The sequence below is a fragment of the Cervus canadensis genome, chromosome 10 (genome assembly GCF_019320065.1).
Source record: "Cervus canadensis isolate Bull #8, Minnesota chromosome 10, ASM1932006v1, whole genome shotgun sequence".
NCBI classification, from domain to species: domain Eukaryota; kingdom Metazoa; phylum Chordata; class Mammalia; order Artiodactyla; family Cervidae; genus Cervus; species Cervus canadensis.
In genome coordinates, this window is record NC_057395.1 from 38,213,001 (window position 1) to 38,236,788 (window position 23,788).

General features: G+C 38.5%; 1 protein-coding gene across 4 annotated transcripts in view; it reads left to right on the forward strand.

The window, feature by feature from the left end:
* The window catches only part of MPP7 (membrane palmitoylated protein 7), a 215,453-nt gene that overhangs the window by 147,267 nt on the left and 44,398 nt on the right, over window positions 1–23,788 (forward strand). For 2 of the 4 annotated variants that reach the window (XM_043479644.1, XM_043479643.1), the window contains 9 exons: window positions 2,281–2,412; window positions 5,446–5,527; window positions 6,427–6,512; window positions 10,371–10,445; window positions 10,639–10,835; window positions 11,308–11,372; window positions 18,283–18,303; window positions 18,418–18,429; window positions 19,404–19,445. In XM_043479644.1, the coding sequence (XP_043335579.1) occupies window positions 2,281–2,412; window positions 5,446–5,527; window positions 6,427–6,512; window positions 10,371–10,445; window positions 10,639–10,835; window positions 11,308–11,372; window positions 18,283–18,303; window positions 18,418–18,429; window positions 19,404–19,445 (712 nt within the window). The remainder of the gene's footprint in view (window positions 1–2,280; window positions 2,413–5,445; window positions 5,528–6,426; window positions 6,513–10,370; window positions 10,446–10,638; window positions 10,836–11,307; window positions 11,373–18,282; window positions 18,304–18,417; window positions 18,430–19,403; window positions 19,446–23,788) is intronic. The other 2 variants (XM_043479645.1, XM_043479646.1) reach the window with 2 other exon arrangements.

The window sequence follows — 23,788 nt, forward strand, 5'->3', positions numbered from 1 at the left end:
TGTTTGTCTTATCTGCTTGTGTTTAATGACCCAGACATTATACCCTTAAATGCACTTAACCCAAATTTGTGTATCTGTGCATCAACAGATATGTGCATAATAGAATTGCTTTAATAGCCAAGAGTGAAAACAACCTCAGTGTCCCTCAGAGACATAATGGGTAAAGAAATTATGAAATATATACATGTTGGAGTGCTGCACAACAATGAAAACAGAATGACTACCAGTAACAGCATGGATGAATCTCACTTACTAGCAGGAAAAAGAACCATCTGCTTATGATTGCATTTATGCAGTATTTAAATAGAGGTCATGGTGACTGGGAAGGAGCACGCTTAGGGCCCCCTGGAGCTCTGTTAATGTTGTGTTTCTTGCTTGGGTGATATTTACAGGGACACAGACATTTTTGAAGATTCACATTACAGTATGCTTATGAATTATTATAGTCAATAAGAAAGCTTATAGTCAATAAAGAAACCACTTCTTTGCCTTCTTAAGAGCTTCTGTTTCAGCAGATAGCAAATATATACATAAAGACATACCACTACTACTAAGTTGTTTCAGTCGTGTCCGACTCTGTGCGACCCCATAGGTGGCAGCCCACGAGGCTCCCCGGTCCCTGGGATTCTCCAGGCAAGAACACTGGAGTGGGTTGCCATTTCCTCCTCCAATGCATGAAAGTGAAAGTGAAGATGCTCAGTCATGTCTGACTCTTGGTGACCCCATGGACTGCAGCCTACCAGGCTCCTCCGTCCATGGGATTTTCCAGGCAAGAGTACTGGAGTGGGGCGCCATCGCCTTCTCCGACATAAAAACATAAATGTGGTTCAAAGTTATGAGCATGTATTAAAACAAAGGAGATGGTGCTATGAGATCAAGTAACCTGGGGGTCTGCTTTTACATCAGATGTTTTAGTCACTCCTCTAGAGAAAGAGGCCAGTTATGTAAGGTGAGTGAGGACAGGGGAGGTAAGGTGAGGTTGAAGACAAATACAAGACTAGAAGGTGCTTCAGAGTTTGAGTTTGCTTTTCATCCCATGCTCTTCATTCATGGACTGTATAGTCAATGGGGTCACAGAGTCAGACACGACTGAGCGACTTTCATTCATTCATTCTTCATCCCAAAACCAGTGTAGATTTACAGGAGTTACTAGTAGACCAGTTACATGATTTACTCTTAAGTTTCAAAACAGTCACTCTGGCTACACTGTGAGTCATGGATTTGAAAATGAGCCAAAGGTGAATGCAGCTGGACCAGTTGGGGCTCCAGGTAACAATGCCCCAGATAAAAATGATGGCATCAATGATCTAGACCAAGGATATGCCAACTTTTTCTGTAAAATGTGTGTGTGGCTTCTATTCAGTTTCACCATTGTAACATGACAGCCAACATAAACCATACATCAATGAATGAGTGTGGCTGTGTGCCAACAAAGCTTCATTTACAAAATAGGTGGCATAATCGGCCAACCTCTGCCCTGGACTAGAGAGAAGATAACAAGTGTTAGCATACATGTTAGAAGCAGATTTAACAGAATATGGGCTGGATGTCGGGAATGTAGCTGAGCAGAGAGGTTTCAAGGATTTCTAAGCTTCTGGCTGGAATAACTGATGGATCATACTGATTGGGAAACAAATCAGTTAAAAGTCTAGACCCAGTCACCCCAAATATACTGATGTGTCATGTTTTTCTAATCTTTGGTCTCTAGTGACAATGCAGTTGTTTTGAGAACTTTTACCACCGTAACAGTCATGACTAGAAATACTTTTTTTTTTTAATACACATTAGTCACCTATTATACTAAACATGAAAAAGTGAAAATACCACAGAAGAATGAAAATTCAGTTGTATGATCAGTTCTTTTTGTGTTTTCTGCTAATAGAAGGAAAGGAAAAAAAAATGCATGCGTAGTTTCCCCAGTCTCCTGCTGGCCCATTGATCATGTATTTATAGCTTCATTTTCTCCCTCCCTTCAAAAGTAACCACCCACCCCCGACACACACACCCCCTCCCCACTCCCCCAGCTGCCACCTTTCTGGAATGAACCAGAGAATACACAGCTTAGAAGGTGCCTTATGCTGATTCTTGTTGTCCATTAGTGACCATGGAGGGCTGCCTCTGCTGTTCTGCACCCCCTTGCCCAATTTGTAAGAGGTTCCTTTCCAAGTAGTTGCATTATTATCGTTGTTGTGCCACAATTAGAACATTGGTTTCATTTTCCTCATAGTTGGGTGTGTTTAGGGTTTTATACTGAACACTTTTCACCTTTGACTTTGATAGGCTCTGCTCTCTGTGCATGACACTGTGGCTCAGAAGAATTATGATCCTGTGTTGCCTCCTATGCCTGATGACATTGACGATGAGGAAGACTCAGTGAAAATCATCCGCCTGGTCAAAAATAGAGAACCGCTGGTGAGTTTTGGTCCATCTTTTATGCTCAGCTATGAGTGGATACCATGATAAAGACCAATCTGATGGGTGCATATTTTTCCTATCTTTAAAATATGCTTCCTCTGTGTCTTCAAACTCAGAAATAAATGGAGCATTCACATCTAAAGGAGATGATGGAGAAAAATTAAAACAGAGCCAAAGAAACTGGCATTCTTTTGGTTATGAATGGCAATCATTTTTAAAGTGTTACTGGTTGGCATCTATAAAAGATGACGTGACATGCACCAGCTGCAGCTGATTGAGATTAAAAAGTGCAACTGAAAATAATTGCTTATGGCTTTTCTCGAAAGCGGATTGATTTTAAAGTAATGAGAAATTAACCAGGAATCTGATAGTTCAAAATGTAGATGTAGCTATTTGTTTTAGCACCGGGATTTAGGCAGCTCTGTGTCATGTCCAGGGCCTGTGGTAGTGGGACAGTGCCTCCCACCCACCCCCAGTTGTGTCGAGTCCTATCTTCAGAGCCTCAAAAGGCAAAAGGAACTTTTTGGAATTAGATAAAGATCTTGACGTGGGGACCGTCTCTTGGATTATCAGGTGGGACCAAGGTAAACATAAGGGTTCTTATTAAGGTGAAAGAAGGAGGCAGAAGGGTTAGCGTTACAAAAACAGATGTGATGATGAAGCAAGGGCTGAAGTGATGAGACCAGGAGCCAAGGGGTGCTTTTGTACAATATCACATGGAATGTGCTCTTGTTTTATTGGGTTTTGATCTTATTTTCATGCAAGTACATTGCACTAAGAATACTTCAAGGAAGTGTGCTAATAAGGGTTTGGAAAGCAATATGGAAACAGAAAATCTTCAGGAATGTAGGGATCAAAACGAAGATTGTGTTGTGCTATTAATAGTATCATGTAGAAAGTGAGACACCATTTCTCAGGTCCATGTTTTCCCTCCAAGGATCAGGAGAATCAGCAGATAGCCAGCATTTCCATTCCAGTATCTATCTTGATGTATAAATATATTTCAGGGCCTTTAACAAGTCCTTTAAGTGCTGAGTGCTTTCCAATCTCTGCACATTCTGGAAGTGATCCCTCCAGCTGTGACTTTAAAGACCACTTATGTGCTGGTGACTCCCAGGTCACATTTCTCTTACAGATCTTTCTTCTAATCTTCAAGTTTGTATGTCCGTCATTCTGCCCAGTATCTCCATTTGAATGTCTGGTAGGCATCTCAGTCTTCACATGTCCAAAAGTCAGCCGATCTTTGTCCCCGAATCTGTTCCACTCTGTGGTTCCCCAGTGGACAGTCTCATCTTTCCAGTTACTCAGCCAAAAGGCATAGCATCTGACATCCCACAGATACTGTGTCTCAAGGGACCCAGCTGCAAGTCTTCCCACAGCCTTAGATGCCCTGGGATCTATTCACCACTCGATGTAGGGACCTGGCAGGCACAGTCAAAGAAGGAAGAACTGATAATCTGCATCTGCAAAAGTAATATATTTATAACCTTATGAATACAGGGTTACAGAAGGATTCAGAAGATTATTAGTCTTGAATGATAAGGTTAGAAACAGCAATTCTGATCAGTTTGCCTTAGATGAGTTCTGACTTTGCTACATACTAGTTGTCTGATTTTAGACAAGTCATAACCATTTGTCATACAGTTTCTCATCTATAAAAGATAGATAAGTAGTCTTAAATTAAACTTAAACTCTGGGAGATGGTGGAGGACGAAGAAGCCTGGCATGCTGCAGCCCATGGGGTCGCAAAGAGTCGTACACGACTTAGCAACTGAACAACAATAAACAATTTTAGATCACTAGACCCTTCTGATCATTGGGCATACTTTAGTCAGTTTGAGACACATTCTTAAAGAAAGTAAAAGTTGATCTAACTACACTAGTTAGTTGTAGTAAGAATATTACATTTCCAGTCATCTTGGCTATAAGCTACCTGCAGAAAATACCAGGAATTGGAGGGCCTAAGGTTTATAACCATGGAGAGGTACTCATTCAAGTCTTCAGCCTTGAGGGCATGTGTAGGTGATTAAAAATGCCACAAAGTCATCCTAGCATGGAATTATTTAATTTTTTGCTGTTATTAGGTATGTATTTGATAGCTATCACATATAAAATGTCATATATAAAACGCTTATGAAAACAAAACTAGGAATCCTTTTATAATATCTATTTTGTAATGCTGTAAATAAATGTGTTCACTATCAAACTTCTTTTTGGGGGGTGAACCTTGCCCCCGCACCTGCGTCTTTCCAGCTGTGTAACGTGACATAGATGGTTTGTCTCAACCACTGCCAGTTTCTTGGAAGAAAGTCATGAGGAGGCATTCAAAGTAACTGTTTGTGCTTGCTATGCTGACAAAAAGTGTTCAGTTGATTTTCTTCTAAACACCCATAAATGAGGACTTTCTGGATTCTTTTTGAAATTATTTCCTAATCTCCTGCCAGAATGTTAGTTCCATTTGTGCTAAGTATAATCCTAGTACATAAAAACTAGGAGTAACAGATCTTTTTTTTTTTTCTTTCCACTTTGTTTATTATCATCCCTGAATTTGTTTACTGTAATACTGTGGTAGAAGGGTTGCTGAACTAAAGGTCAGGTGGTCTGGGTTTTAGTTTTCTAGTTTATTTTCTATTCACTTCACCTTCTCTATGTACATGACCTTCTTACGGGGCTTGGGATAAAGATAAAGTGAAATGAGGAAATACTGTCAAAGTGTAAAAACAAATAGTATTCAAATGTAAGGTTCATAATGGAAAGAAGATATTTGTATACTCCATAGTATTGAAGGGAATAAAGATTCAAAAATTTTTGGACTGTGCTGAAAACCTTAGATGGTATATGCTGTAGAAGACTGTGTGTTAGTGATGAGTATTTGTGAGATGCCTGACATGATATCTGTTCCTTCTGCCTCCTTTTAATTTTTTTGTAGCTGTTTTTACATTTTCCAGATAAGGTCCTTATTTCTGCCCTCTTTCTTACCACCCGGTATGTGCATTTACCCACAAATACTATTTTTTTTTTTCTTTAAAGGGAGCCACTATTAAAAAGGATGAGCAGACTGGGGCCATCGTGGTGGCCAGGATCATGAGAGGAGGAGCTGCAGACAGAAGTGGTGAGAGTGTACACATGTTTGGCAGGTGTGGACAAGTCATGTGGGTTTTATGTGTCACATTTCCAGTATATAACTGAGAGGATAGCAGGATTTAGACAGTACAACAAAACAGTAATAAGGTATTTTTCTCTATGTTCAAATGTGGTTATTGTTCAGTTGCTAAGTCATGTCTTGATTATTTGCGACCGCATGGACTACAGCATCCAGGCTTCCCTGTCCATCACCAACTCCTGGAGCTTGTTCAAACTGATGTCCATTGAGTCAGTGATGCCATCCAACTATCTCATCCTCTGTTGCCCCCTTCTCCTCCTGCCTTCAATCTTTCCCAGCGTCAGGGTCTCTTTCAGTGAGTCATCTCTTCGCATCTGGTGGCCAAATTATTGGAACTTCAGCTTCAGCATTGGTTCTTCTGATGAGTATTCAGGGTTGATTTCCTTTAGGATTAACTAGCTTGACCTCCTTGTTGTCCAGGGGACTCTCAAGAGTCTTCTCCAGCATCATAGTTCAAATGAACCTATTTAAATAAATGATAAATCTCATATTGCTTTATAGTCTTCGCGTATATGGGCTTCCAAGGTTATAAGACTTACTTCAATGTTTCTGATTTCAAAAGTACTGCTAAAAGTGTGCAGCCTTTACAAATACTATTTTGAAGATGAAAGTAATGTGCATTTTTAGAAAAAGACTGAGATGCTGCTGCTGTTCCTTTGGCAGTGTAGTGAGGTTGTGGTCTTGGAGTCGTTCTCAGGGGGCTCAGCCTCCGAAACCTGAGAGGCATGAGGTATGTTGCCCTCACAGGCACTGGGGGACCACACGGAGCGTTCAGTGTGGACACAGTCACAAACCATGGTTTCTTTTGTAGGTAATGCTGCTGGTTTTCTGAATTTGCTTTTTCTCAGGTCTTATTCATGTTGGCGATGAACTTAGGGAAGTGAATGGGATACCGGTTGAGGATAAAAGGCCTGAGGAAATAATCCAGATCTTGGTAAGCTGAAAATTTATTTTAAAATTGCCATGAAAAGGAAACTGAATCGCTGTGTTTCAGACTTGGTAATGAACACAGGATTTGGATTCAGCAATCCAGGATTTGGATCCTGACTCTATTAACTTAATCCCTGTATGTCCTTGGAAAATACCTTCATCTTTTTATTGCTTCCCTGTATTCATCTACAAAATGAGAATAAGAAGTGGTAAATCTCTCACTGGAGCGTTCGAAGATTCAACAAGCTCCTGTAGGTCAGGAGTTTGACAGGGCCTGTCCCAAATTAGGTCCTTAATACACATTGCCAGTGATACATTTATCTCTGGGGCCTATATCTTCCAGGTATATAAAGTAGTGAAACTAACTTAGATGTCTTAAGTCTAAAATGGAATCAAACTACTATAGGCCTTGGCAATATAAATTCTCAAATTCATTTGTTTATTTATAAGGACAAAATAAAGAGAGATTGTCCCTGTTACATATAAAAACATATTATTAACCTGTGAAGAGTCTTGGTATCTCAAAACGGACCTCAGTATATATGAAAATTTAGTAAGTGATTAAGATAGCATTTTAAATGAGTGTGAAAGCAGTGAGATTGTTTCATAAATGGTATTGGATTAAGTGATTCAGTTAGAAAAGTAGTCCTTATTGTACAACTCACACAAAACTAAATTCCCCCAAATTAAGTTTTTAAAAAAATCATTGTGCTCCATCATGTCTGACTCTTTGTGACCCCATGACCTATAGCCCACCAGGCTCCTCTGTCCATGGAATTTTTCAGGCAAGAATACTGGAACAGGTTGCCCTCTACTCCAGGGGAATCTTCCCAACCCAGGGATTGAACCTGCATCTTGTGTTTCCTGTATTGGCAGGCAGGTTCTTTACTATTTTTTTTTTTTTTTTACCACTCTGCCACCTGAGAAGCCCCCATACTACACTTGATCTTAAAAGGCCAAGAAAGAATTTCTAACCTTGATGTGAAATTCAAATATATGTAATGACTAGAACTGAAAACTTTTTCTACAGGAAAAGATACTGTACATAAAATTCAAAAGACAGATGAAGTTATAGGCAAAATATTTTCAATTTATGTGATTGAAGGCTCATATTTTAATGTATATGAGAGTTCTTAACAATCATTAAGAAAAAAGCAGTTATAGAACAGCAAAGCATATGCACAGACAAAAATGACCAAAAAACATGATGTCTGAAAAATATTGGACTGGTGGTTATTTAAAAGCTTGATAATGCCTAGAGTTAGCCAGTTTATAAGGAAATAATGTTTATATGCTTTTGTTGGTAGAATAAACTAATAGAATCTTTTGAGATGGCTATCTGAAACTATCCACTCTAAATTTGTGTACTCTTTAATAAGAAATTCAACTATTGACTTCCCTGGCAGTTCAGTGATTAAGACCCTGCACTTCCACTGCAGGGAGCATGCGTTCAATCCATGGTCAGGAAACAAAGATCCCACATGCCATGCAGCACGCTCTCACATACATACACACACACAAACAGAAAAGTATTTATAAGAAATTCAACTGTTGCAAATTAACCCTCAAGGAAATAATTTGGCAAGTGTGTATAAATAAGATAGTTTAAAATTATCTAGAAACTATTAAGAAGGTTGCACTGATTGAACAATTGTTCATCCAAGTGATGGATTATTGTGAAATGGTCACACTGGCTTATAGACCTTGTGATTTAGTAATAACATTAGTACTAGTGAGTGCTTACACTGATTTAGCCTTTAGTGATACTGTAGTAAGGGCTGTACATAAATTAAAACACATGCACAAACTAGAAGAATGGGAAGGGATTATTGAGAAGACTTGCTTTCTACTTTCTTTCAATATTCTTAGTAAGATTAGTGAGTTACTTTTATCATAAGCAGTAGCAACAATATTATCATTTTGAAATCGCTCCTTTGTGAAATTCTGATATTTATGCTGTTAAACTCCCATTTTACGTGAGTGTCTGTGCTGCACTAGAGTTGCTTCCATATGCTGACAAAAACTGATTCTACGCTCTAAAAAAATGAACTTCTTTACAAAACAGAAACAGAGTCACAGATGTGAAAAACAGATTTATGGTTCCCAGGGGGCGATGGGGGGAGGGATAAATTGGGAGGTTGAGATTGGCATATATACACACTGCTATGTATGAAATAGATAACTAATAAGGGCCTCCCGTAGAGCATGGGAAACTCTACTCAATACTCTGCAATGACCTATATGGGGAAAGAATCTAAAAACAGAACAGGTACATGTATAACTGATTCGCTTTGCCATACAGCAGAAACTGACAATATTGTAAATCACCTATACTCTAATAAAAATTTTAGAAAGTAAAAAAAGGCTGACTCTATGCAGCTTTCCCCATCTTGGCTTTCAGTGACTTTATGCTGATACATTAAAATTGGCTCTGGTGGGAGTATTCACACCATGGAAATTGACAGATAGTAGCAGTCGGGGCCTTTGTAACCAAACGGGTGTCCTGGTTCCAGCACTTGCTGATGGTGAGCTTCACCTTCTCCTTCTCTCCCTCCCTTGCTGTCTCCACCTTTTCCTCTTTTCTTCCATCCTTCATTCCTCTTAAATATGTACCAGATATTTAGAGCTTTCACAGAGCTTACAATTTAGTGGGGGTAACAGACATTAGGGCTTTCCTGATGACTCAGAAGGTAATGAATCCACCTACAATGCAGGAGACCCAGGTTTGATCCCCTGGAGAAGGGAATGGCAACTCTGTCCAGTATTCTTGCCTGAAGAGTTCCATAGACAGAGGAGCCTGGGGTCGAGAAGAGTTGGACACGACTGAGTGACTAACGCTTCCAGTACCTTTCATGTTCACTCGAAACAGAACTAGTTCGATCAGTAAAACTTGGAAGCGATTTCTTCAACAGACATGAAGAAATAATTGTATAGGAAGTGATTTCTTCAACAGACATTAAGAAATAATTGTATAAGTAATTATATAGATCGGGTTATGACAAATGCTAAAAGAAGAGAAAGAATAGTATAAGAGTGTGTTAAAGGAAGACCTACTCTTAAGTTTTTTTTCTGAAGTATAGTTGATTTACAATGCCATGCTAGTTACAGATGTACAGCAAAGTGATTCAGTAGCACACACACATACTCTTTTTCAGATTCTTTTCTGTTTAGGTTATTACAGAACATTGAGCAGAGTTCCCTGTAGCAACTCTGACAGTAGACCCTTGTTAGACAGTAGGTCCTTGTTACCTACTGTTGTGTGAGGTAGTCAGCAAAGAATTGTGGGTATTGTTGCTTGTTTTCACTAAATTAGATAATCTTTTCATTTTTTAATTAATCTACATCATTTGGTACTTTACTTACTAACGAGAATCTAGAGAGATGAGTGTTCTTCATTATTTTTCTGATGAACCCTGTAACTGCTTGAGTCATGTATTTATAACCACGTTACTGACAGTTGTAGGTATTTTGTCCCTGAAAATGAGATCCTTGGATGTGAAGGTCTGAGCCTCACACACAGTCTGTTCTTTGCATTTAATCCTGTCTCTGTAAGGCACTGTGCATATTCTCTGTGTCTGTTTTGAAGTAACATGGATGGTAATATATTCACTGGTGTTTTTAAAGTGCACAGGAGGTAAAAGTGGATTTAGTGGTTAATGTTTTTTAACTTATTTGACAAACTTTAGCACTTTCTCCCGTTACAGGAATTTCTACAAAAATAGTTTCCTTGGTTTGTTTTATCTAAGAGTAGAAAATCCCAAGCTTGTAAATTTTCAGAATCATTTCATTTTCTACCTATTTTAGTTCCTTTCTCTTTGGTTCCCAAGGTTTTCTTATAACACTTTCTTTCCTCTGATAATAGGCTCAGTCTCAGGGTGCAATAACGTTTAAGATTATACCCAGCATCAAAGAAGAGACACCGTCGAAGGAGGGCAAGGTAATCATTCCTTAAAAATCCTTTTTATTTCCCCCTAGGAGGAACTAATGTTTTTCCATTTAATACATATCTTCTTTGTCTCAGCAAGCTGACCTTAATATTCTGTTTTTTAAATAAATCAGAGTTAGAAGAATACTGGCCATTTCACATTTACTCTTTATATTTATTCATCGTAAATGGAACTCTCTTCTAGATGTTTATCAAAGCCCTCTTTGACTATGACCCTAATGAGGATAAAGCAATTCCATGTAAGGAAGCCGGGCTTTCTTTCAAAAAGGGAGATATTCTTCAGATTATGAGCCAAGATGATGCAACGTGGTGGCAAGCAAAGCATGAAGGAGATGCCAACCCCAGAGCAGGACTGATTCCCTCTAAGCATTTCCAGGAAAGGTGAGTTCCTGGCGCAGAATCATGGCCTGTCTGCAGCTGACCTTTTGTTCCCTGCAAAATACCATTTCAGCATAGTTGTGATAAAATAAGCCCTGAAACCTTGCCTTCGAAGCCTTTATCCCTCAGGTTTGGATTTCTGTTTTGTCTAATGAAGTATGAATAATGACCAAAAATAACATGACAGTCTCAGGTCATATTCACTTTTTGTTATGAAGCAAATGGAAAAAAGCACATTAATATCTGAAACTGCATTGATGTGAAAGCTAGAAGAAAAAAAAAGTGATTTCAGAGTCAGGAGAATTTATAAAAATTTGGAAGTTAGAGGATTTATTTCTTAATTTGAGTAGATTGCATTGTATTCATTTTTTCCTCCAACTTTCCATTTTTTCTTAAGACTTTTAGTATTTTAGTGATATATTAGTCTTGGATCTGTCCTGAAAATTGATAGGCATATTGACCTTCTTTTCCCCAGGAGACTGGCTCTGAGACGACCAGAAATATTAGTCCAGCCCCTGAAAGTTTCCAGTAGGAAATCATGTAAGTTTGTTAATAAGAATGCAGAAAACCTAAACCTCGCTGTTTATTTTTGACTATTATAGCAGGTGTTTGTGGTAGAATAAGAGGTCCTATTACGTGTGGTAACTTTTGGATCATCTTTTCATAAGAACCAACAAGTAAGAAATTCATAGTGGGAATGGCAAAGTGAATCTTTTGAAGAAAGGGGTCTTTGGGGTTGTTTATAATAAACCCATGACTCACTCTTTAAGGGAAAAAAAAAAGATTGCTACTCTTTTTGTTTTTTGAATTGAGGTATTTTATATTGTAACATAAAACGCATCCCTTATTTCTCTAAAGCTAAGAGGTTTGGTTAAGATGATTCTTGGTAAAGATTAGAGGGGAAAAAAAAATCCATCATTTTCTTGGGCACAAAAGCAATTGTGCCTAAAACAGTTGTTCTTGTTCTATTTTGTTCCTTATTTGTTTGGACATCATAGTAGCTCTGACCTTCACCCTGTCTGTTCAGAGTTATTACCAGACTAGATTAAAAGAAAATAAGAGTAAGAAAAACAAGGATGTAGGATTGCTGGAAGAAATAGTGTGGTTTTTCTTTCAACCTACCCTTCTCTCAGCCACTCTTGACTTCCCACCTCCCACCTCTTATAAGTCCCCAGCTTATCTTTAAATGTCCTCCTTTATCTTCTTTGTTTCATGGTTCTAGGTATTTTAAGAGTTTTAAAAAAGCCCTTTGTTTTCAGCATAGAAATTGTACATTAAAAGGTGAAATGAGCAAATAAACGGTCCTGGAATTATACACCAACATCTGTTTTTGGTATCGCTGCGTTTTTCACATCTCCTGTTATTTCTGTCAGTTAGTAGGAGCATAGAGCCCAGGAATCACATTAGAAGGGAGCCAAACTGCAGTCGCGTATAAATCTCACCAGCAGGCTTCAAGCAGAGCGCTGATGCGAAAGCCTGCTTGTTCTTGCTCTGTTCAGTCTGGGCCGGAGGAAGAAACCCTTATCGTAGACTGCCACATGGACTGTGACACTGAGGCTTCACGTTTAACCAGAGTGTTGCGTTGCTCAATGCGATGAACTTTCACTGGGAGCACATCCAGAGGAAAGGGGCTTTGAGGCCCCTACCCAACTTGCTCTCTCAGGGACTTTTGAATTTGAGGGCCTGCACACTTCTTATATATGTGGGACAAAATATGTGTAACCTGAAAAGTAGATGTGATTCTACTCAAATCTGAATGCATACTCAAATTGGCTTGAGTTTTAGACAATGTAGACATGTACCATTGGTTATAATTATGAATGTTCACTTATGTAAAATTTTTGATAGATTTTTGTTTTTAAACTGTACGAAGTAGAGAGGTTGTCTTTTTAATAGCTCTCTCCACTGGTTTCAGTATAAATGTTTGTGAATGTGAGGGGGTGTGTGTGTTTGTGTGCGGGTGTGTGTATAGAAGCACTAATTATAATGGAGACTTTTTGTCTTTGAATGTACATAATTTCTTTTCTTTGTTAATACTCTAGTATCTGAGCCCGAGGACTTGTCTTTATGGAATGTGAAGGTCCTTTCACCCTTATTTCCTTTTCTTTCTCTCTCTCTTTATTTTTAACCTAGATTTTGATTCACTGATAGATGCATTGTTCTCATATTTAGGTGTTTCTTATTTTTAAATAAAAATAAATCTGGTCAATATTAGCTGAAGTAAATCACTAGCATATAGTAAATACAGCCTTGTTCAGAGAAGCATTATATATTTCTGTGAAAATTAAATAGAAAGCCAGTGTCTTTATTCTCAAAAAGAATTGAAATTCCATTTGAAATTTCTTTGAATGTTGTCTCATAAACCCCTGAACTCAAAAGTTATGCAAAAATCATTGCACTGGATCTGAACATTTTTTAAAGCATTTAAAAGCACTTTGTTTTGTAGCCTGTGTATTTGAAAATGATTTTTTTTTTTAATGTAACTGAATCTCATAAAAGCCGTCTGACTCAACACTTCCTGGACTTTAACTTTTGGTACTTAGATTGTTGGAGTAGGACATTCATGTTTTCATGCTCTTTGCTGAATTGTAGAATAATACTATGAAGAAAAGCAGAATGCTAATATAAAGTCTTTTATTTTTATATTTCATTTTATTGAAAAAGTCTATATATATTTTATAATCATTCCATTTAATTACATTGAGTAACATATAATAGATTTTAAAGTTTCTGATTTAACAAAATTTCTAAAATAAGAATAATCCACCTTGGTGTTTATAAATTTATGGAAAAAACTCATGTTTATAAAAATTTTCTTCACTAAATTTCACAAGGGCACTTAAAACCTAGGAAGATAATGGGTAAGACATGGAATTTAGAAAAATGACTAATCTGAAAATGTCAAATTAGCCAGTTAACTTTTTCATAAAGTGATTGCTTTTGCATTACTAGTGTTTTACTCTTTATTTTAAATAAAGAATAAACTTTATAACTGAAGTCTGCTTGGAGGAAAACTTCGTGGGTAATGGCCCTGGTACTATAGGGGTTCAGTTAGGGTGAATGTAGAAGTCAAGAAGGGTTGGAGCATCCCAGGGCTGTGTTATCTCTGCCTTTGTGTTTGTGCTAGAACTCTGGGTCCTGGCTCCATTAGACCCAGAATAAAGTAAATCAATTTTATTCTGAATACAATCGGAAGACTTCCTCAGGCTTTACAACTGCCATCCTTATATGCAAAATTCTGAGTGTGTGTGGTATTCAATCTTGATGCTTAGTTATAGCTCCTCTCCTTAAGAATCCATGTATATCTAATACATATCCAGAAAAATGGGCTCCTCAAACAAAATAATTTGCTTCTTACACATTCTTAAAAACTAAAACATGAACTCTTAAAACTAAAACATTCCTGAATCTTAGAAGCTTGATGTAGCAACTCATCTCATCCTCTTCTTATTCCTCCTCCTCCTATCCAGCAAAGCCATTTTTTTAACTTTTTATTTTATATTGGAATGTAGCTGATTAACAATGTTGTGATAGTTTCAGGTGGAGAGCAGAGGGATTCAGCCATCCATACACTACATGTATCCATTCTCCCCCCAGACTCCCCTGCCATCCAGGCTGCCGCGTAACATTGAGCAGAGTTCCCTGAGCTGTATAGTAGGTCTTTCCAACAAAGACGTTTATACAGAATTTCATCTGCCTGCCTTCCCTGCTCATCTAATGCTAGGCTGTCACATAATGAATGTTAATAACAGACAGGACAGCAGGGCTGGGAAGCTGACAGGTGTTCTTTGCTGTGATGAGGGTTTAGATAGTTACCAGAAGGACACAGGGTGTTTGGGGCTGAGTACGAGCACATTTTATGTCTCAAGTGGTACATAGGGATAGATACCCTGACAGACAACTTGGCAGCTTGTGATACTTGTGTCGATATAATTTAAAGGAACTATGTTTCTTCTGTCAAAGCTGATTTTTATAGTTCAGTTGCGTATGTAAAGCCATATGATGTCACCTAACTTCTAAGAAGAAATATGAATTTCTTTGATTACTTGAAATATTGTTTGTTCCCTCTCTATTGAAACATAAGTATATAAGTTAGGAATTAGCTTCTTAGTAGCATAAACTTTAACTTCAATTCAATGTAATTTATATTTAAATCGAGTCTGTGTGGGATTCGGAAAAGACTCTTATTCATGGAGTCTATTTTACTGCAGAATGTTCAAGTATGATATTTATTTACAGTGCTTAATTTCCTGTTTTTAGTTATCAAAATATAAATACCTGAATATTTCTAATAATGATGATTGAATATTAACGAAAATATTTTCTTTTACAAAATAGCTCTAATAGAACTCTGGTTATAAAAAAACAAAATTGTACAACTTACTGACTTTTTAAAAATTATAAGGTAGAGACACAAAATATTTTAGAATTTGTTTTAACCAATTTTGATTGTTATCATGTGGGTAAAAAAGAAAACATTTAACTGCAGTCAAAGGGTGTCCATTTAGAGTGTCACCAGGTTCATTCAAAGACAAATATTTTGTGAACTGAAGATCACAGTCTACTAGCAATAAAATTTAAACATTGAGGAAAAGAGTGAATTCATTCACATGGTACCAGTGTTCTGGAAGGCCAAACATTTGAGAATAAGATATATATGTATATATCATTACTCTACAGGTTGTTGTAACAGTACTTTCCAAGTTGAGTAAGCCCCTTCTTCCTGGCATCTTAGATAATGTTTATTTACTGTTTTCACACATACATTTAATTCAGAAATTAACAAATAGATTATGTTCTTAAATTAAGTTTGTGTGTCTAATACTTTGTCACACATTTTCTGAATATTGGTGGGATTGTGTGTAAGAGCAACATATGAGGTTTTAAAAATATGTGAAATACTTTTTTGCCCCGACACCTTTTGGGAGATATCAAAGATCAGTTTGTGTAGAAAGAGGTGTAGATGAATTAAGTTGTAAATTGCACACCTGATCATGAGATGGTTGAGGTGAAGACCTTTCTTGTTGCTTAGTTTTCATCTCAATAAATTGTGATCTCCTTACACACATAAAGATAAGACTGTCAGGGTGTATGTGTTTAGCTTTTCCACGTGAGAGATTCTCAGCCATACTATCTCCTGCCTTTCGTCCTGGGACCCTGGTTCATACAGGTAAGAGAGGTGACCAGCGGTTAGAGGTCTGGTCTGTGGTCATGGATCACTGCAGCCTTTAGGGGAGATTGCAGTGAGGGGTGAGTGGTCTGAGAAAGTAGTTTCTAGAGTGGAGGCCTAACTCTGCCCCAGAGAATATCCCACCAATACAGACACAGTTTCTCCACTTGTCGGGAGCATCTGGTGGGTCCCACTCTGGTAACCTCCAGCAACAAGTCCATCCTGCCGGGGATGCAGTGCTTTTCCTTCCTCTGAGGACAACGTTGCTCTCTCTCATTGTGACCTTGGTCTGTCTCTCCTCTGGGCTTTTTATAATTGTTGCATCCTGCATGTTGGTGCTCAGTGATGTAGAGTGGACTCTTGCTGCGGCTGGGAGAGGAGACCGCCCTTCCCTGGCTCCCCTGGCAGGGAAACACCTAAGAGGCTGAGGATTCTGGGCGGGCAGGAGGCTGTAGCCATGGAGGGTGGAGAGAGGTAGTCAGGAAACGACAGAAATCTGTTATTTCCAGGGACCTTTCCCTTGACTTATGTTTCCTAATTCGAAGCTCCAGGTTTTAAAAAGTGACTTTCGGTGTGATTGCATGGTAATTCAAAACTCAGACTCTGGAACTGGACTGCGTGGGTCCACATCCCAGCTGTGCCACTTAGGAGTGCCTTATCCCTCTCTACGTCTGATTTCCCATCTGTAAAATGGGGATAATACTTCCAGCCTCATAGGGTTGTTGGAAAATTATGTAACTTTATGCGTTTGACGTGCATTCCGCAGTGCCTAACTGAAGCAAGAGTCCTGCAGCTTACCCCAGCTCTCTTCTGAGATCCACCTTTTATATATTTTTCCTCTTTGCTTTTTCTACTGGGTTCTGTTAAGCATGATACATGCTATTGGATATTTATGTGTATGTTGTGTCATGCTAAAAATACCATCTCTTCCTACTTTAGAACTGCATGGAGGAAATGTTCTTTTGAGAATTTATGCAGCATATTTAGGACCTCTTATTAGAATATGAAATGTACATATGCTGCATATATTTTAAGTTACAGATTTTATTTTTATGTGGATGGACTTTGGTGTTTTAATTTGTGTGTGTGTGAGAGAGAGACGTGGCTTTTTATCATCTAATTTATGTGATGTGGAGTCTTTAATCAAGAGTGCAATATTCAGTCTATCTTATTGTGTATTATCACAAAAGCACACTCTGTTTAACAGTCTGTTACGCTTTACAGCAGAAATGTCTGAGATCACAGGTTGATCAATCTTTAACATGACCTGTTTTTATGTCTACTTAGATGTTGGGCTTGGCTCTCCTGTGTCACATCCCTTCATTGTTTGTTTTCTAATCATTTGTTTTAGATGCACGTGGCATTTCAGAGCTCCTAAGAAATGAGGATAAATAAACTCACAACTTGAGTGACTCATACTATAAACCTGAATAGTAATAATTTGCTTGTCATCTTGGCAAATGACTGTCCCAATAAAACTAATGCAGTTTGAAGGCCCATGGGTATTTGAAAAGTAAAAATAAGATGTTGTGCACACTTTCTCCTAAGTGTTTTCTTTGGCTTCTGTGCTGTCCTGTGAAGAGAGAAGTGAGCAGAGAGCTATTCTGATTGGTCCTGTTCACTCAGTAAGGTCAGGTAGCAAAACATCTCCTGCCTTGACTTGTAGTTACAATGTTCTTCTGTTAAATATCCAGTTTTCTCTCTCCTCCGTTAACTGAAGAGGAGTCTCCTAGGTCAAACCTAACTCATAATGCCTTCTTATTAGTAACTTAAGAATTATTTCAGATTACTTCTTAAAATACTTTTCATCATGTAACATAGACAGCATAAAAATAAAGGGTTCTGTCTGACTCATTTCATATGTATAATAAGTTGATGACAGTTGTCAGGATATTGTTACATTTACAGGATATATAGACACTTTAAGGGCAAAATTTGTTGCTTCTAAAATGTTTACTTCTTTTTACTATTTTCATCATGAAATATCCTCAGTTCTAAATAGTTTAGAAACAGAACTGTGCCATGAAAATTAATATAATCCCCTTATAGAAGGTATTATTTTTAAGAAATGCCGATTTTTTTTTCTGGTTATTTCCCCTTGTGTACCCATAATAAACTATATGAAGACTTTTGTGTTTTTACTGCTTAAGTGTATACATTATTTTTAGACCATAACTACAGTATAGTCTAAAATTTAGTTTTTCAGATTCTATTTATTCATTGACTAATTATTTTGAAATATTTAAAATACATTTGTTTTTTCCCTTTGGCTTTTCTAAGATGAGGAGACAGTTGAGAGTGGTAGGTGGATTTTTTTTTTTTTTTCTTTTTCTCCCTTGGGTGCAGCATCTTCCTACTTTAATTGTATTTTCTGCACATTTAATCATTTCCTCTTTCTTTTTTTGTGCTTCTCAGAGGAAATTAAAGGTACATGTATACAAGTTTCCCTGCATAGTCTAGTAATTTTGTTTAGTGCACATATGTAGAGGATTAAATTGATCATAGTAAGCAGTTTATATTTAAAAGATCATTGTACATCCTATCTTTCATCTTGACATTATAGTACCCGCAGTCATGGTTGGACTTTGTTTTAGAAAGAAATGTACACTTCTTTTTTTTTTTGCTTCATAAAGCAGCAGTATACACAGTATTTAATGTAGTACATTACTTTTATCTGCAGTAGTCTCAAAGATAAATGAAGAAAGCAGTGCTATTCATATCTACTGACAGACTCATTATTAACTAAGGATGTGGGTAGCGTCTTCTTAACTATTTGATTTCTGCACAGTCTGTGCTATTAGTTTTAGAAGTATATTTGTATAAAGATGAAAAGCCTAAAATAATTAGACCCCACTACTTAAATTAAAAATTTAAGATATGCATAACCCAGTATTTGTTTAATTCTTGGAAATAATTAATAGCATATTGTTTATTTTAAAATGTTTTCATCTGTTTATTTTTTTTTTAAACCAAAATAAGGGCTGTGTCTTCATTTTAACCTTTCTGTCTACTCCAGTGAGCCAGAATAAGTGCTATATTTTACATATTCTCAAAGAGCCTGATTTACAAAAATAAATTAACTTTGGGAATCAAATGGTATAATTTTCTTGATTGACAAACTATAAATGTATCAGACAAGTCTGTTAAAATGTTCTTGGAACTGCAGTTAAGGCACTTCCGAAGCAACGTGAAAAAAGAATTGCATGATGTTTCAAAATGTTACTGTAAACTTAAATATAAAACAGAATGTTTTATGTTTAAGAGTAGCATTGTGAGGGCTGTTCTTTGCTGTGCTTTATGATTGTTTGAAGTGATTTATTTTTTTGCATCTGTGGCTGGGCTTCTAACTGTTCTGCTTTGTTTCTTGGCTTTCGTTCTGTCTGCTCTTACACTCCATCCAGAAGATGCTGAATATGGTGGTATCAGCAGTGGAACCTATCTAGGTGAGCAATTAGTCATGGAAGAGGAGTTCTTTCTTTCTGTTGCTTTCTTCAAAGCCATTATACTGTTTTTGTCTTAAATTAGCATATTTACATTAGCATGCTCTGTTATCAGTGGGGGGTAGCATGAACCTTTATTTTAAACTGGCTCAGTTGGTTGGACACAAAGGAATTAAAAATGTGCTTTGGTTTATTATTCAGGAAACTTCCCAGATGCTCTATTTTTGAAAACCATGGTAATTTTTTGATAGAGGATGACAAATCATCTATTTGTGCTAAGTAAGTTTACTGAATTAGTTGTATCTGGATTTCTCTAAATTATCTAGCTAGCTGTAAATTATTCAAAACTTCTAAATAACTTGCATCTTCCTAAATAACTTTGGTTCCATTTTCTAATGATTTATTATTCCCATAACCCCCCTCAAAATACCCATTGATCAGCTCCCTGTACGATTAAAGTTTATGATTAACTTGCTCCTCTGTTTTGGATGGAAAATTTTCCAACTTGGAGATGCCAAGGGATGTTGTAAACAAAAGTCAGGATATCCAGAGATTGTTAAAGCCTTCAGAGTTATCTTCATCTCAATTCAGACGTTTCCTCACTCTGCTGTGTGTCGAAACACTGACAAATTCTTCACCTGCAGTAGTGATGGGTAGTGGTTATGGAAACTCAGTTTGAGAGAGAACTCTTTCAACCTCCTTATTTTCAGATTAATATTTAGCAATATTTATGTACATGATGATAATATCTCTTGGTTATTGAAGAACGGTGCCAGATACTGTATTTGTTATTTAACATATATCTTACTTCCCTTTTTAAATTTTTTTTTTTACTCTTATCTCTTATATGGTGAGATTGGTGGTATTTTATCCACTTTAAAAAAGAAAAAAAGGAAACTGAGACACAGAAATCTTACAGGATTTACCAGAGACAATAAATGTTGCATCCTGGTTTCAAATCCACAGCTATGTAGGTATAATACCTATTGTGTCTTTTACAGTATGCTGCCCTCTAGCTTTTCTTTCTACAAAACAAACAAAAATTGCAGAACATAGGGTATTTTAATTTATATGCTGGGAAAATTATAATTTACAGAGAGAGAACTGAATGATCAGAGAGAGGTTAAAATTTCCTCAATTCTTCACTCCATTCAGAACAATACAATGTGCCAGATACTCTGTATAATAATCGATTCTCTCTCATAATCGTAGAAGCCTTAATGGCTTCAAACCAGAAGCATTGATTAGTCTCCTGATTCTGTGGTCAGCTGGGCAGTTCTGGTCTGTGTCAGCCTGGCAGATGGCTGCAGGCTGGTTGTTTGGCTGGGGTCTGTCTGGTCTGGGGGTCAGGAGTGTTCAGTTGGGCAAACTTGTTACTATCCCACATAGTTTTTCACCCTCCAGTAAGCTGACCATGTAGAGGTCTCAGGGCTCTGCAGAGCCACAGAGAGAACCATCTCTGGTATGTAAGTGTGATGAAGCCTCTGCTTATATCACATCCACTGATGGCCCATTGGCCAGAATAAGTCTTGTGGCCATGCCAGAGTCTGTCGGGGGTTGGGGGTGGACTGCCCTGGAAGTTGGGGGACAGGGAGAAGCCGTGACTGCAAACTTCTGCCTGTCTCCAAACTAGAAAGAGGGGCACCTATCCTTGGTCTGTGTATATCTATCCAGTGAAGAACTGTGGCATACTGTGCAAGGGGTTCTCAAGGCAAGAATACTGAGGTGGTTTGCCATTGGCTTCTCCAGTGGACCACATTTTGTCAGAACTCTCCACCATGACCCATCCATCTTGGGTGGCCCTACACTGCATGGCTCATAGTTTCATTGAGTTAGACAAGGGTGTGGTCCATGTGATCAGTTTGATTAATTTTCTGTGATTGTGGTTTTCATCCTGTCTGCCCTTTGATGGAGAAGGATAAGAAGCTTATGGAAGCTTCCTGATGGGAGAGACTGACTGAGGGGAAAACTGGGTCTTGTTCTGATGGGCGGGGCCGTGCTCAGTAAATGAGATGGTTGGATGGCATCACTGACTTGATGCACATGAGTTTGAGTCAGCTACGGGAGTTGGTCATGGACAGGGAAGCCTGGTGTGCTGCAGTCCATGGGGTCACAAAGAGTCAAACATGACTGAGTGACTGAACTGACTGAACTAACTGAACTGAACAACTATGGCATAAAGCATTATTGGATGAATGTCGGCTTCCCTGGTGGCTCAGATGGTAAAGAATCTGCCTGCCATGCAGGTGACCTGCGTTCCATCCCTAGGTGGGGAAGATCCCCTGGAGAAGGGACTGACAAACCTTTCCAGTATTCTTGCCTGGAGAATCTTGTAGACAGAGGAGCCTAGTGGGCTACAAGTCTGTGGGGTCACAAAGAGTCGGACACGACTGAGTGACTAACACTTTCACGTCACATAAAATACGGTAATTCAGAGGACGTGATGATCATCTGAGTCTGGGGCAGTGAGGGACTCAGTCCCGTGAGAGCTGACACTGGAACAGGCTCCGTGGTTTAGGCGGAGTCACAGTTAGTGCCAGAGGATGAGGGCAGGAGCAGCAGTGTGGACAGAGGTGACTGTTGCAGAGCACAGGTGACAGGTAGACAGCAGCACTGAAAACTTACCATAGTGCTCGATGATGTGAGGTCTTCAATGGCAGGCCAAGTAACTTACACATTTTCTTAGCATTTTGCCTGGTTTTTGGACTCACATAATTCTTTGTATAAAATTTTATCCCAAGAATGAAATACAGGTTTTATTCTACATCTCTCTGATAGAATGTAGGGTTTTATAAAGTTAATATTTAGTAGATATGACTTGAAACTCAAAAGCAAAGGTGATCAGCACAATCGGTTGCTTTCAAGAGCTCAAAGGGCATGAGTTCTGATAAAATGCCACTGCATCTGGCAACTCGGAATCACTGCTGACGCCTGAGAAATGACTTTACTGGAAGCCAGAGCCTTGCAAGTGAGGGTGGACAGTGAAGGGAGAGGTCAGCTGAGGTCAAGGTGGTTTGTGTAGCTGAGGATAGGAGTATTTTAGTGGGAGAGGATAATTGGTTCATATCTATAGGCAGAGATAAAAGGATTGATGGTTAAATTCTGAGATAGAAAGTAGTTCCCTGATCAAAATTCCAAAGCAGATGAGATTGGGTGAAATTAAGACCACAGCATCTTCATCACTTAGATCAAGTGAAGTCTGCAGATACCACAGGTCCCAGGAAAACATTTTTTAGAAAGTGCAGAGGGCTTAGTCCTTCCAAGAGACCACTCTGTGGTTGTTCCACTTGCTTCACTTGTGTCCGACTCTTTGTGACCCTATGGACTGTAGCCCGCCAGGCTCCTCTATCCATGGGATTCTCCAGACAAGAATACTGGAGTGGGTGCCATGCCCCTCTCCAGGGGATCTTCTCAACCCGGGGATCAAACCCATGTCTCTCATGTCTTTTGCATTGGCAGGTAGGTTCCTTACCACTAGCACCACCTGGGAAGGCCCGCTTTGCAACCCGCCCCCCCACCCCCAATTATGGATAAAAATAGGGCACAATCCAGGTGAAAGGGGAATATCATGAGTCATTTAGTAACTTGTATCAAGGGGTTCACAGACAGTTGTCAGGCTGTGTTTAGGCAACAGATGCATTTTTATTAGACCCACAAACATGAGAAATTTCATGTTTCCTGGCTCCTTTGACAAAACAGATTTGACCAAAGTAGGCCTTCATTTTCCAGTGTTAGGAATTAGCCGAGGCTGAGTTACAAGTGGCCCCTTAAATGAACACAAGCTCTCCAGTTCAGCCCAGCATCGCTGTGCTGTGGCTGAGCCAGCCCGGAGACGGGATCCCGCGACACTCTTCTAACAGTCGTGTTGATGCTTGTGCTATATAACAGTGAAGTCTTTCTTTATGTCCCAGTTCTCAAACGTGGGGAAATAAAAGTAACCAAAGAGCAGTTAAGGGAAAATGGGACCACCTAGTTCTTCGAGGAGTGAATACTGTACAAATCGTGTTAGTGTTGACAGAATGCAATTTAAGATTTTTCTGCCTGTCTAGCTTCTGTTGGCTTTTGGATTTTGCAAGCGCTGATTACAGAGCCTAACTCTCAACTCCGTTCAACTCCTGGTCATGGAGACGAGCTTTCCTTTCCATACCTGACCGGCCAACAGGAGAGCAAGGTCGACATGTTTTCATAGATGTGCGTCATGACATCTTTCTTCTTTCTGGTCTAAATGCTTGTTCTGATATAATAGCAGCAAGAGAGCCACAGATTCGAGGCACCTAGAGGTTCATGTAGCTGCAGGTGGGGTCAGGTATCTGAGAAGTGTACAGTAAGACAATGTTGTGTTTAAA